The sequence below is a fragment of the Octodon degus genome, unplaced genomic scaffold (genome assembly GCF_000260255.1).
Source record: "Octodon degus isolate 3935 unplaced genomic scaffold, OctDeg1.0 scaffold00052, whole genome shotgun sequence".
NCBI classification, from domain to species: domain Eukaryota; kingdom Metazoa; phylum Chordata; class Mammalia; order Rodentia; family Octodontidae; genus Octodon; species Octodon degus.
Window position 1 is genome coordinate 7,547,947 of NW_004524628.1, and position 14,768 is coordinate 7,562,714.

At 50.3% G+C, this 14,768-nt stretch overlaps 1 protein-coding gene across 1 annotated transcript in view; it reads right to left on the reverse strand.

The window, feature by feature from the left end:
* Rfx8 (RFX family member 8, lacking RFX DNA binding domain) overlaps positions 1-14,768 on the reverse strand; it is a 65,429-nt gene that overhangs the window by 42,400 nt on the left and 8,261 nt on the right. The window contains exons 3-4 of the mRNA XM_004633199.3: positions 8,230-8,291; positions 6,893-6,972 (exon numbers count right to left, since the gene is read on the reverse strand). Of these exons, the coding sequence (XP_004633256.2) occupies positions 6,893-6,972; positions 8,230-8,291 (142 nt within the window). The remainder of the gene's footprint in view (positions 1-6,892; positions 6,973-8,229; positions 8,292-14,768) is intronic.

Genomic DNA, 14,768 nt, shown 5'->3' on the forward strand with positions numbered 1-14,768 from the left:
AGGTTCCACCTACACTACGCCTGTGCTGTCCTGGGAGATGTTAGCAGAACCCGGGTCCCCCAGAGGCACAAGAACACCCAGGCTCAGGGCTCAGTTGGGGCTCAGCTGCCCCAACCCAGCCAGAGAAGCCAGTTCAGGCCCTGTGTGGGCACAGGCAGTAATCGACAGAAAGTCCCAGCGAGACTGGAAGGGGACGCCACAGCACAGCAGGACAGGACTAAGGCTAAGCTGCCACCAAGGGGCTGCACACAGCCCAGGACTCAGCCCAAGTAGGGTACCAGCTCCTGTTTTTTTGTTTTTGTTTTTGGCAGAATCTGGGATAGAACTCAGGCCCTTGCCCTTGCCAGGGAAGTGCTTATTCTACTGAGCCATCTCCCCGGCCCAGGAGTCCTTGTTGAAGACACTGGACTGGAACATCATCAGGAGTCCCCAGGCAGCACAACCCACATGTCCAGAGGCCACACAAACTTGTCAGAATCTCAACAGCCAGATGAGCCACAATCAGAGAGCAGCCACAACACAGGCCACAAGCAGTGTGACCATGCGCGAACGCTGGGATTCTCTGAAAGGACTTTCAAGTAATTCTTAGCGCTTCAGCAAGGAATTCTCTCCAAGCAAAGGGAAAGAGAGAAAGCCTCATTAAAGAAATGAAAGTCACGTGAAAGAACCAAGGGGAAATCACAGAGCTAGAATCACACACCAATACCAATACCAATACCATGAAATGTCACTTAGGGGTTAAATAAATGCACCCCAGCCCTGACCACTAGTTCAAGAGCTTACAAGCCAGGCGTGGTGGTGCATGCCTGTAATAATAGCACGTGGGAGGCTGGGGCAGGAGGATCACCATGAACTGGAGACCAGCCTGGGCTACACAGTGAGTTCAAGGTCAGCTTGGACTACATAGCAAGATCCTGGCCTTAAAAAAAGAAAGAAAAGAAAAGAAAAGAAAAGAAAAGAAAAGAAAAGAAAAGAAAAGAAAAGAAAAGAAAAGAAAGAAACTTACTCTGTGGCCAGATGTTCTAAGCATTGTTGTTGTGTTATTTACCTAATCTTCACAATGGTCCCATGGGCTAAGTACTGTAGTGAGGTTTGTGGAGTGGATGAGGAAACTGAGACGGAGAGAGTGAGTGCCCTCCCCAGGCCACGCGGCTTCCTGTGGGGGAGCCCATCACCTGACATGTGTCCCCCTTATTTTTTTCTGCACTTCTGAGCACGACCATAAGGTCTTTACTCCGAGCTACTTCTGCAGTTCCCTGCTCTGACCTTTTACTTTTTTTAATCCAGGGTCTTACTAAGTCCCTGTTTCTCAGGTTGGGCTCAAACTTGCGATGCTCCTGCCTCAGCCTCCCTGGGCTGAGAGCACGCACCACCACACCCAGTTTGTCTCTGCTTTTATCCATGCTTAGTGTTGTACAGTGTTGCCTCACTGAAAGGATTTGTTATGATGTGTGTCCAATTGTCCCCCAAAAGCTTCATGTAGTCATGGAGCAGGGACTTGGAGAGTTTGTGATTAACTCATGATCCACTGGGATTATGGGTGATTCAAGGCTGGGATTATGGGTCTGAGTACTGCTGGGATTATGGGCGTGAGTACCTCCCCAGCCTGGGGCGGAGAGCCTGAATGTAACATACGAGACAGAGACAGTCTTCCTGTCTGTAGCCATTGTTGCTGCTCCTCCTCCCTTGGCTCCTTTTGTTCCTTGCCAGCACCATGAATTAATTGATGCCCTCTGCCCTGTACCACTCTGCCTCGGAGCCAGCCAAGTATGGACTGAACCCTCCAGTAACTGTGAGCTGAATAAACCCTTCCTTCCTTCATCTTGGGTGTTGGGTATTTGTCCCAGCAGCAAGAGAAGAGTGACTGAGACAGGATCAGAGTGTTTCAGTAACCCATCTGAAGCACCATCTCTGCCTGGGCTGCTGCCAGGGCCTCGCACCTGGGCTGTGGGTCCCCTCCCTCATCCTGGGGTTGGGGTCCCGTCCTCCCCCTCTCACTTGTCCACCAAGCCACACCACCACCGCCTTGCTGGTCTCTGTGCTGACCCCTACCCCTGGCCCTTTGCACCTTATCTCTCTGCCTGCCTGAGGTGCCCCCTCTCTGGCCTGTCCCTTGCTGGCCTTTTTTCCACATTTGCTCTCCAGTCACATTGTCACGGAGGGGGGGCTCCCCTCTTTTCTTTGGATCTCATCTGGCTCCAGTTTTTATTGTCTTTATGGCTGCTGACTGCTCAGCCAGAGAAGAGGCCCTGTAACTCTGAACACTGCGGACCACAGTAGCCGGAGCAGACCGGCTTTCTGCTTTCTGTAGCGGGGTCACAAAGAAATGCGTAGATGAAGACAGGCATAGAGGACGATGTCCAGATTCCAGAGCCTGACAGCCAGTTAGAAAAACTTTTTTTTTGTTTAAAAACCTAATAGTTTTTTTTTTTTTTTTTTGCGGAACCAGGGATTGAACTCAGGCCCTTCCACTCACCAGGCAAGCACTTATTCAACTGAGCTATCTCCCCTGCCCTGAAAACCTAATAGTTTTTAAGAGGAATCTGTGACATGGGTCTTCACATAAAAGCTATTTAACAAAACAAACCACATTTTCCCCAGGACAACTCACTGAATCTTAACAACGTGCCTCTGTCCATGTCTTTGCTTTTTAAAATATATGTGTAGTGGATTAAAGCACCTGCAAGCAGGTGCAGGGGCCGGGGCTTGATCCCCAGGCCTGCCGCGCCGGCCCTGCCCCCGGGGCGCGCTGAGAAGGCAATGGAGCCTGGGCGCCGTGGCGAGCGCCTGGAATCCCAGCTCTGGGAGGCTGTAAACAGGCAGATCACTGCGAGGCCATCTAGTAGTGAGACCCTGAACACCCTTGTAGACCCTTCCCTAAATTTTTTTTTTTAAAAAAGTGTGTAGTATTTCTTGAGCTGTGGTGTTGGTAAGAAACGTCCTCTTAAATCTTCATGCTTTAAAAAAATCTCTCTATCGTCCAACACTCTAAAGTTCACTCATTACTAAATTATTAGTTGAGGCCAGAGTACATAAGAGTGCTTGCTGGGGTGTGTCTCATGAATAACTCAGTGCTATTTATTTATTTTAATTTTATGTATTTGGTATGGGGTCTCACTACTCAGCTTGGACTCATGGTGATCCTCCTGTGTCTCAGCCTCCCCAGTGCTGGGATTACAGGCGTGCACCCCCACGCCTGATTTAGTTGTCAGCTCGGCACACTGGAGAGCAAGGGCAGGGCCAGCACAGCAAGCGGTACTGGGATCGAACCCCAGTCCCTGCACTTGCCCAAGCAGGTGCTCAGTCCACTGAGCTATCTCGCTGACCCTCATGTCATTTACTTTTTGTGCTATGGAACTGGGAATTGAACTCAGAGGTGCTCTATCACTGAGCTCTTTTTCTTTTTTATTTTAAGACAGGTTCTCATTAAGCTCCTATGGCTAGACTTGGAATCCACCTGCCTCAGCCTCTGAAATAGCTGGAACTATAGACGGGCACAACAGTGCCTAGCTTTGAATTGCGATTTTTAACTGACAAATTTTTTGAGTTATGCTGTTCCTGACTTCCAGCTTAGTCATACCGTGGCCCAGGAGCACATCACGTGCAATCAGTGGTCACTCTCATCCTTCTCTTGGCTATCTGCGGGGCTCCTCTTGCTCCTTGACAGTAACACCTGCTCTGCTCCTCCCTGAAGACCAATTCTAGCCCCTTCTCTACCTCTGAAACCAACACAGAGCCCAGGGATGCTCATGGGACACCCTGCAGAGTGCCTGCCTGTGGGTATGCAGGGCTCCCCAAATTCTTTGTTCATTGACTGGTTTCCTGGGGAGAAGGCCCCCTCTGCACCAAGAAATCAAACCGTAACTGAATAACTGAAAGGAAGCGCTTGTTGTAGCTGCTCCTTTCTGAGCTTCTCTATTTCTGTGGATGCCATTTTCCCCTCCGTGACTAAGCTATGAATAAGAGATGGAAGAGGAAGAGGTGGTTTGAAGTAGAACAGAATGACTTGATTTGAGGTTGCAGCTGAGGTTTTGAGGGGATAGCATGGCTGAGTCATCTCTGTTCCCTTCCACAGATGCTGGCTCAATGACACATCCCCCTCCTGGGGCCTCCTTGACCCTCCTTCTTTGTGGTCTGGGACTCTTCTGGGTGTTGGCAGAAGCTGGGGCCCATGCCCCTCCTTTCTGATCTGTTCTTGAATCCTAATTCCCAGTTTCTAGTTCTTTAGAAGTTGCTGTGATTGGGGACACCCCCTCATCTATCCCTGCAGCTATAACAAGGCACCTTCAACTGAGTAATTTGGAAACGTAAGAAATTCATATCTCACAGTTCTGGAGGTCAGGAAGTCCAAGATGACAGCTCCAGCCAACTCAGTGCCTGTTAAAGGCTCTCTTCTCTCTTTTCCTAAGTGGCACCTGCGTTTCCCTCTGGGTTCATGCTGGATCTTCCGTGGCAGAAAGTAGGAGGGCAAAAGGACAACGGCTGTGAGCTCATATGGGAGAGGAGATGAACAGGGCAGGCAGCTCTAGGAAGCCTCTTACGGCATTAACATTCGCACGGTCAAATCATTCAAAGTCCTCTGCTCTTACCACTGCTGCCCTGGGATTGGGTTTAATGGGGGATTTTGGAGAAACACAAAACATAGCAGAACAAAAACCAGCCAGAGCTGCATGTTTTCCATGTCTGTGGGGCTTCAGTGAGGATTCTTCCTGCTTTCAAAGGAAGCCTCTGCAGGGCTTATGACAGCCTTGCCCCAGCCTGGTGGTCTTAGCGCTCTGCGTTTCCCTCTGGGTTCATGCTTTGCCATAACACCACATACTTCTATGCAGGAAGAAGTCCAAGGTTCACACGCCTTCTTCTCTCCCCTTGCTACCTAAGCCTGACGTCCTCTGTTCACTCCTCTCTCTTCTCCTCTGCTTAGAACGCAGCTCTGTCCTTGATGGCTGAAGTCTAACTCGCTTACAGGCCCTTCATGGTTGCCTACCCTGAATGCACGCTCTCCGTCCTCAAGGGCTTCAGCACATTTCTGACACTTATCGTGTCACATTTGGCCTCAGATCAAATGCACATTTTAGCTCCACAACTAGACCGTCAGAGGGAAGAGCCTGTGTGTGGCCACCCTGGAGACTTCTACCTCTCCTCATCAGCCTCCTCATGTACAGGGGACTTGGACAAAGAGTGACCGCAGAGCCTGCTATAATTTATTATTGAACTCGATCCCCCTGGCTCACGCTGTGATGTCACTGATATTTCCTTCAAGCCCTTGTCAAGGGGGTACTATTAAACGGCTATGCTGTGCTATAAGTGGAACTGAAGTGTGCTTGGTGATTCGGACATTCAGTCATTTACTGATGCCAGAGGCAGGTCCTGGGCTCAGTTTGTGAGTTCAGCAGCGATGTTGGACGGGGAGACAGGTGGTGAGCAGGAACAGTAGAGGAAGGAGACCCGGTCAGAGCTGGCTGCTGGCATAGCTCCACTTGGGAGGGGGACCTCGAGGGACACCACCAGGAGGGGTGAATGGGGACTCAGGAAGGCCCACAGGGGCAGGAGGAGTAACCTGGGGAGGATAGGATGACAGGAGCTGAGGAACAGCCATAGTGGAAAAGTTCAAGAAACAGAATCTGGGTGCAATCCTGCATTAGACTGGTGGGGAATGGGCCACAGGGTTGGGCCACAGAGTGGGAAGGAACTAGTTGCTCAGCCCAGCCTGGGAGGACAACCGGGAGTTAGAGTGTGTGTGAGCTTTCAGGTGTGGAGCACAGGGAGAACTTTAGGAAGACTAGTCTAGAGGTTGTGTTAGCGTGGGTGGCAGCTGAGGAGAGGAGGCCATAGTGGATCCATGGAATCCAGCCATCCTTGGTGTCCACAGGGCTGGTTCCAGGATCCACAGGCATCCAACTCCACAGGCGCCCCAGGGCCTTGTGCAGAACGGCATACAAAGGGCACAGAGTCAGACACCCCTCCCTGTACTTGGGACCCTCTCCCGGTGACTGAGAATACTTCACACACTGAGTGCTCCGTGGATAACCGTTTTTCTGCTTATTGAGGGAACAGTGACCACAAGCTTATTGCATGTTTAGTATGGATGTCACCCTCACAGGACACCGCACTTGACAGGAGGTGGGCTGAATCCCACGGGACCCTCATGTATGCAGGATCACCTGTAACCTCAGTCCAGGGTGACAAGGGCTTGAAGGAAATGTCAGTGACCTCACAATGTGAGCCAAGGGAACACGAAGGAGAGAACTGCCAGGCTCTTCTGACCCAAGGGAGTCAGGGGTGGCTGTGCGGACACTGCACAGGTTCTCTCCGCTGCTGTCGCAGGCTGAAATAAAGCAGCCAAGAGCTGAGGCACCTTGTGGGGAGATGGTAAGTTCAGATGTACTGAGTGTGAGGCTCACGCGGGTCATGTAAATGGAAACGTCCAGTAAGCAGCCAGCGACGAGTGGCTAGGAGGTGGGTGGGGTCAGGGCCTGCGAGAAAGGATTTAAGAGTCATCTGTCTGCCTGAAGGGGTGATGGGCAAGGAGCTGCGGGGCAGGAGGAGGGAGAAGGATGGCCCCCAGTCCTGAGGGCTAAAGGAAACTTCCAGAAAGAGGCGGCCAACTGGGTCAAACTGTGCAGAAAGCCAGAAAAGAGTAAAGACTGAAAAATGGCTTTGACAATTAGGGTGACAATCCAGCTGAAGAATGCCGAACGCAATGAGCAAGACATGGACTTCTCCAGCCAGTAACGTTGCCTGAGACTGACACTGGTCAGGGGTGGGTTGAGGTGCTGTGTGTTCCCGCCCTGAGAAGGACCAAAAGGCAGGACAGTCTGGAAGTCAGCTGGATGCGACTAACCAGCGTTTCCACCCACGGCCAAGGAGGCGGAGGCGGACACTCACCTGCGACTCCTTTTCTCACCCAGGAGGCAGCAATACTGAGAATAGAAGAAAGAACTCTTCTTGATATAGATTCCATCATAATGATACCTGAAAATAAGGGTCAGCTTTAGAATGTCACACGCACAGCAAGTGACAAAGAAAGTCCCAGAGTGTGTCTCTGGGCCGCACCACTGACACCATTCCTTCAGGAAAGCTGATGGGTCGCCGGGCCCCAGCAAGCTCTGGTTGGTGGCCAAGCAAGCTCCTGTCACACACAACCCTAGGCTTGTGATAGTCGAGGCGAGAAGTTTTTAACCATAACCGTGGCGGGACAGCAATCCTTGTTTGGTGGAAACCAAACTGTGGACCTTTCCTCCCAGGGGCAGTAAGCACTGCAACGCTCTCTCCACGTTGGGTGGCAGGAGCAGCCCAGGGCCTCGTCAGGGAGGGGACATACCTCACGCTTCGGGGTGTGCTGGTCGCTGAGCTGGGAGTGTAGGGAGTTAAGCTGTTGACGCCCTTCCCACTTATCCTGGGCTCAGAGGGGCCGCCATCTCCTGGGAACCCATGCCCCACTCTCCTCACAAATGACTGTAGTAATTATGTAACAATTATGACAACAATGCCCCTGGTCTTGCGAGAATTTCCTTTCTGAGAACTGGAGGTGGGCCCGGGCTCCTGAGTATAATCTGATAAGCTAGCAGGACCCTACTTAGCTCCTTGGCCTACACCCGCAGCAGCAAAGGCCGTGACTGCCAGGGTATTTACGGGAGCGCAGCTCACAACAGCCCAGGTGAGCGCCTATTTGTGTACGCAAATGGATGCAGGAAACATGGCACATAAGTGAACAGTGTGGTATTTGTTTTTATAATGTACTATTATTCAGCCATAAAAAAAGAATGAAATTTTGTTATTTGCAGGAAAATGGATGGAACTGAAGATCTCCGTGTTGAGTGAAATAAGCGACTCAGAAAGACAAGTATCATGTGCTGTCCCTGACACATGGCCCTAAAAAAGATGACACCAAAGGAGAAGGAGAAGAAGAGAAGGAAGGCAGAGGTGGATACGATCAAGATATACTACACACATTGAAGCCTAAGGGGAGCTAAGAGAGTTCACTATTTCACATACATAATCACTTAGATATTTCAACAGACATGGACTTGTCTAACCATTTAAAGTGTGGAAACAAAACATAGACATATACAGTGGCTTTTGTATTTTGTTGCACCGCCATCTGAATGCTTTCAGACACAGGGCTTAGTCTGAGTTAAGGTATTCTTTGGTAAGAGCTGGTACTTATAGTTTGCAATTCCTGAAATCCTTGTTTTTAATATTGCAAAGCACACAAAGTTGTGACACTACCTGGCGCTGCCTCTGGTCCCCAGCCTGCGGGTGCCGAGATCGGGGAAGGCCAAGTGCACGAGCTGTGGAAAGAAGCCGGACTTAGAGCTGCGGAGTCCCTGCGCTCTTAGAATATTCCAGTTCATTTGCTCTTTTCTGATTATAAAGAAAATAAACACAAGTGAGATTTGGGGGGGAAAATGTGACCAAACAGGTTTGGAAGACAGAACACACTGCTCAGAGAGAACTGCCACTTAAACCCCAGGGTCTAAAAAGGAGCCCAAATACTCCTCCCCAGGCACACGCGCGAGCTGGTACAGCCGCTTCACTGTGCAGATCGGCGTGGAGATTCCTCAGGAAGATGAACCTAGAAACTCCATTCGACCCAGCTATTTCCTTTCTGGGCATCTTCCCCAGAGAATTACAGGCATCACGTCACAGCACATGTACACCCATGCACACAGGCGCACAGCTCACAACAACCAAATCCTCGAAGCGCCTCCAGCGATGCCTCAGTTTTCATGAACACTTCTGTTTGCAAAAATTTGGTTTGCCAGTGAAAACGTTTGGCAAAATTTTGCTCCTATTTGCAAACTCCACATTGGAGTGACAAACACCAATGTGGTCATGTTCTTCACACAAACACAAACAGAGCTTTCTTCCCTAAAATCCTGAAAGAAGTTAAGTTGGTTAACTGAGGTACCACTATATATGTCCATCAATAGCTAAATGAATAAAGAAAAGGTGTCATTCACATGCAGTGGAGTACTACTCTGCCAGAAAGAAGAACAGGACTGAGGCATTTGTGGGCAGACAGATGCACCTGGGGATCATAATGTTACGTGAAATTAATCGGACATTCAGGCTTAAATGTTGTACAATTTCTTTTATGTGAAAAATCCAAATAAAATACAGAGCAAAATAAAGGATAGATAATAGTAAACAGGGAGTGGATCTTTTGCAGGAGGGAAGGGGCTGGGGAGATGCAGGCAGGGGCTGGGCAGAGAAGGGAAAAACAGAGAGTGAAGATGGGCGCCGACTCCTCATGAGGAGAGTCACGTGCGGCAAACATGCACCAATAAAATTGACATTAAAGCCGGCACCAGGGCTGGGCGTGGCTCAGCAGCAGAGCCACGCCCAGCACGCAGGAGGCCTGCTTCTGTCCCCGGCACCGATATGAAACATGGACACTTCAGCGCCATTGGTCCCGGTCGAAGCCTCGCTATGGGCATGAGTTCTGTGTGTGTGACAGGTCACCAGTGTCCACCGTGGCATAGCTGACGCCCCCTCCACCCCCAACATCTTACTGTAGCCTCTGGTTGTTACAGACTCCCGGGGGTGGGGGACTGTTCCTAGCTGCCCTTAGTCCGTCCTCTGAGGTGTCACAGCCACACTGCTTTCCCGTTTTTGTAACCTGGCAGTAATTCTGACTTTGTTTCCCGTTCACTTCCCTCACTTTCCATTCCAGGCTTTCCTTGGTGAATGCTTGGAAACTCTCAAGCCCTGGCTGCTTCCGATTCCCTTGTCTCCTGCCCCGGGGACTATGCTGTGCCAGGAGCCCTGGAAGTCTGGGCCAGGCTCCTTGGCAGAGGAAGCTGGTGGCCGTGGACTCCCAGGCAGGCCTGTGAGCACTTGGGGCGGTGAAGCCTGCTGATGCGCCGGAGGCTTTCCTGACCGGAGCTGTCCTGGAATCACCTCTGCCCCTGTCCTGCTGGCTGCACAGCCCACTTGTGCTCGGCTTCCTGGCTCTCTCCTTCCGTTTTGTATTGGCTCCAAAGAGCAGGATTTAATGGAAACGTCATGAGACCTTTTGTCTGACTCTTCCTGCCGGAAGACAACACAAGCCAGGGTGTGGAAGACCCAGCTGCCACAGGGTAACCCTGGGGTCATGAGTGCAGATCGGGGCATGATTCAAACATAGGGGTGGTGGGGGGAGGTGCAAAGCGGAGTACAGAAGAAAAATAAATGACAAAGGTCGACACCAAAGTCAGCCAAGTGTAAACATAGAATGCAAGGCCAGACACTTCTAGCTCCAACAAGTTATCTTAAGAAAATCGGTCAAAACCTTTCTGTCTGGTTGTAAAATAACATCAAGATGCAAATAGCAGGCACCTAAAGAAATTATTGGAAAGCATGCTGTGGGCTCAGATGTTACACCTCGGAAACATTCAGTATTGCGAAGGGAGACGCACAAGTGAATTTGTGCGTTCCCTGGTGTCTTAGGTACTTTTTACTTGTTGCTGGGACAAATACCCGAAATACCCGACACTCAAAATGAAGGAAGGAAAGGTTTATTTAGCTCACATTTACTGGAGGGTTCAGTCCACATTCTGCTGGCTTCAAGGCAAACAACAGCAGTTCATGCTGCAGAAAACAAGGAAGAGCAGAGGAGGAGCAGCAGCTGCAGCGGTGTCCATCAAGCCTCTCTCTTCCTTCTACGCTGACTGCGAAGACCAGCGCTCCACAGCTGCGAAGATCAAGCTCCTCTGAAGACTGGGACTTCTCCACGCAAACAGGGCAGGAAGCCACCTGCGCCCTGCTCACCTGCAGGGCTGCCCCCGCCCCCACGCTGAGAACTGAGGGAACTGATTCAGCCAAGTTGACACAATGTATCAACTAACACACCTGGCAACTTCTGTACAGGGCCAGCCAGATAGCTCAGGGATTAAAGTGCCTGTTTAGGCAGACACAGGGACTGGGATTCAAGCCCTGGCATGCTCTTGTCGGCTCTGCCTCTGGGCAGTGCTGAGACATTGATTGAGGCTGGACATGGTGACACAAGCCTGTAATCCCAGCACTTGGGAGGCTAAAAATAGGAGGATTGCTACAAGTCTGATTTATGGAGTGAGACCCTGTAGGCTCTACTAAATACACATTAAAAAATATTGCATATTACATTTTTTTTTCATTTTATGTGTTTGGTATAGGGGTCTTACTATGCAGCTCAGAATATCCTGTGATTTCATTCATGAACAGGTATGTTACAGTTAAACGAAAAAAAATCCTGAGATAAGTGCTTGAAATCAATACAGCAAGGTTAAAAAGTCATACAATAGAGCTTTTACCAATCTATAGGAAAAAGACAAATTCAGGTTGAACATATCTAACCTGAAAATTCAGATTCCAAAATTTCCCAAATCTGAAACATTTTAAGCACTGATAATATGCCATAAAATTACCGAAAATAGTAGCCTAGCAGACTAGCCACCTGCTTAAGAAAGCTTAGGGACCGGGTTCAAACCCTACCACCACGTGCTGCGCCAGCCCCAGGTGCCCTCAGCCGACCACCAAGACCAGGCATGGTGGCGCATGCGTGTAAGCCCAGTGCTGGTGATGCTGAAAACAGGAGGATCACTGTGGGTCTGAGCTGCATAGTGAGACCCTGTACCAAACACATAAAAAAAAAAAAATTCCATAAAATTTTGTTTTAAGAACAAATAAAACTGTTTTGTAAAGTTTCCTTCAGGCTATGTGCATATGGTACATATGAAATAGAAGTGAATTTCAAATTTAGGGTTAGGTCTCCTCTTGTCTCCAAAATATCTCATCATATCCTTACTAGTATTCCAAAATCTGAAACTCTTTTGGTTTGAAGTATTTTGGATAACGGGCAGGCAGTCACCCCGTACTCTAGAAGACCATAATCTGGTGATAGTAGGCACACACGAGATTCCAACCACCAGTGTGTGAACGAAGTACAGTGCGCAGCTTCTCTAGGAATCTAGACGCATAGCAGAAACAGCTGAATATTGTTTCTACCTAATACATTTTTTCCGAATAGGAATACATGGGTTTGAGGTAGAATATCATGCACTGTCACAGCGTGGGGAGCTGATTGTAAATGTTCACAGTTTGATGGGCAGCAACGTGGCGGGTGTCTTAATTCCTTTCTCCATACTGTGATACAATACTTGACACCCACAATTTAAAGGAGGAAAGGTTTATTTCGGCTCACACTTTGTAAAGATTGCGGTTTATAGTCAGTTATCTCTAAGGCAGGGCAGCCTGGTGGAGGGGGAGCTTGCTTAGGAGGGGAGGGGACAGGAAACAGAGAAATCAAAGGAAGAGGGGGCGGACCCGCCCAGGCCACGCCCCCAGGGACCACCTCCTCCAACCAGACTTCACCTCCCATCATCCCATCTAGCTACAGACTGGTCAGAGGCAGAATCCACCAATGAGTGTCACACTCCCATGATCCAGTCACTCCCCAAGGCCCCTCCTATGAGCACAGAAGGCTTTAGCCCTAAACCAAGACTAAGACTCTCCTAGGGCAAGGACCCAGTACTGACAGAGGTTTATATCGCTTAGAACAGAGAAAAATCACTGACAGCCTATACTCCAGAAAGGAACATGGCTAAATACATTATGGTACAGGCCAAAACATTTTCCTAGCCATTATACAACACGCGCTCAAAAAGGCTTTGATGTGAAAATATTTCAATATTTGAGAAGAAATAGGTATGCTAGCAATAAAAGTTAATATTTCTTGACTGCCAGAAGGGCCGTACTCTCTTCACGTGTGCTTTCTCTCTCATTCCTTATAAGAACATCATGACACAGGACATTATTATTATTATTATTATTATTATTATTACCACTATTAATGTCCTCACAGATGGCAGTCACAGGACAATACAGCTAAGGAACTCACGGAGGATTGTAACCTAAAAAGTGAGTCTGAGCTTGGTGCCTAAACGTTGCATTACCGATCCATCTGTCCATCTCTGTACCTGTCTCTGCCTACCTTTATCTCTGTGTGTCCGGGAACTATCTCTAGGTATGCCTTCCCATCTCCGGATCTGTTTTTAGCTCTGTCTAGTTATCTCCGGAACCATCTGGCATGTATCTTTATGCCTATGTAAATATGTTCTTATCTACAAGCACTTTTACCTCTAGACAACTTCTCTTTCCACCTGGATCTGCCATTCGTCTCTGTATCTATCTAGGTATTTGTCTCTCTGCTCAGTCCTGATAAGGACACAGCAGTCAAATGACAACAGTTGAAGCAGGACCTAACCCAGGGTGTCACTGGGAGCGCTTCCAGCATCCAGGGCCTACAGAGGAGACAAAAACCAGCTCAGGCAGGAGTCCCGAGAGGGCTCTTTCTGTCTCTGTTCTCTCTCTGTCCACCTACCCGTCTGTCATCCGCCCCCACAGCCACCAGCCACCCACCTGTCCCCTCATCCATCTGCCTGTTTGTTCGCCCACGTAGTAGCTATACGCTGGGTTGATGTAGGGGCCCCAGACGGTGTCCTTAGCCCTTAGCCCAGCCCAGGGGAGTCAGGGAAGCAGCGCGAGGCACTTCCTGCTGTGTGTGAACACTGCCTCTCTCTGGGCAGCGCGCCCTCCCGGGGCTTCTGGTCACCTGGGAGCTCTCTGTGGGGCCCCTGGGTTGTGTCTGTCCACAGCCTGGACTCCTGTGGGTGCGAGGAGAGGGAGGGCTGACTGGGCTCAACCCAGGTGGAGGATGGCCGGGCCCCTCAGGGGGCCATGGGAGACCCAGCGGGTGAGGTGGAGCCCAGAATCTGCATGGCCCAGACCTGGCAGGGCAGACAGCAAGTGACTCCTCAGACACACAGTGGAACACACCGACCCCAGGCACCGGCAGAGGACAATGTTTTAATCACTCTCCCTTCCCCATCACCACTGGGGCATCAGCTGGCATGGGGAGGGCGGGGGGGCGTAGCAAAAGGAGCCACACCAAGGCCCTGGTAGCCAGATGCCCAGCTGGGGGGATGGGCCCAGATTGGAGGTTATCTGGATCGGGACCCTGAGCACTAGGCAGCTGCTTGTGGGTCTGTGAGCATCACAGAGGACTTGTAAGTGTGACAGAAGGACTTGGGGCCACGTCAGGCTCGTGCTCACTCAGGAAGAAGGGGGCAGGGGACGGCTGTCCAAGCAGACGTGGGAAGTGAAGAGGACCGGGAGGTTTCAGTCCCTTGCCTGGCTCCTGCAGGGCATACGTGTGCACGAGTGCACACAGGCGTGACATGGCGTTTATTTTTCTCCTTTTTAATGTTCTTTTCTTTAATTTCCATGTTTCCTACCAAGAGGATGTATTCCTTCCTAATCAGAAAAACATTAGTAGATGTTATTTCAGCGAAGGAAGTCCACCTTCCGGAAGTGTCCCCGGCCCACGGGAGACATCGCCTGCCCCAAGAATGAGCATCACGGTGTCACCCATCACCGGCCACAGCTGTCAGAAAGTGCCAGCCGTTCCCACATGTGCAGGGGAGCTCCGTGCCCAACCAAGTTGGTTCGGGGGAGGAGGCAGGAAGTGAGGATTGGGTATGTCTTTGTCGCTCTTGTAAACACGCTTGGGACCACATCCTCTTCCCCTTCCTCTCCCTGCTAGTCACAGTTTGCAGCAGAGCGCCTGCTCCGGTGGCTGGCGGGCCCAGGGGACTCTCCGACTGACCCACACTCACTGGGAGCCCTGAGCAGGGAGGACCTCGGGGGAAGGGTGGGGCGAGAAACGCAAAGCCTGAAGAAACCCAAAGTATAAACACTTAAAAATCAAACTAAAAGATAAATGCCAGGAAGCAGGCAGCTAGGTTTTT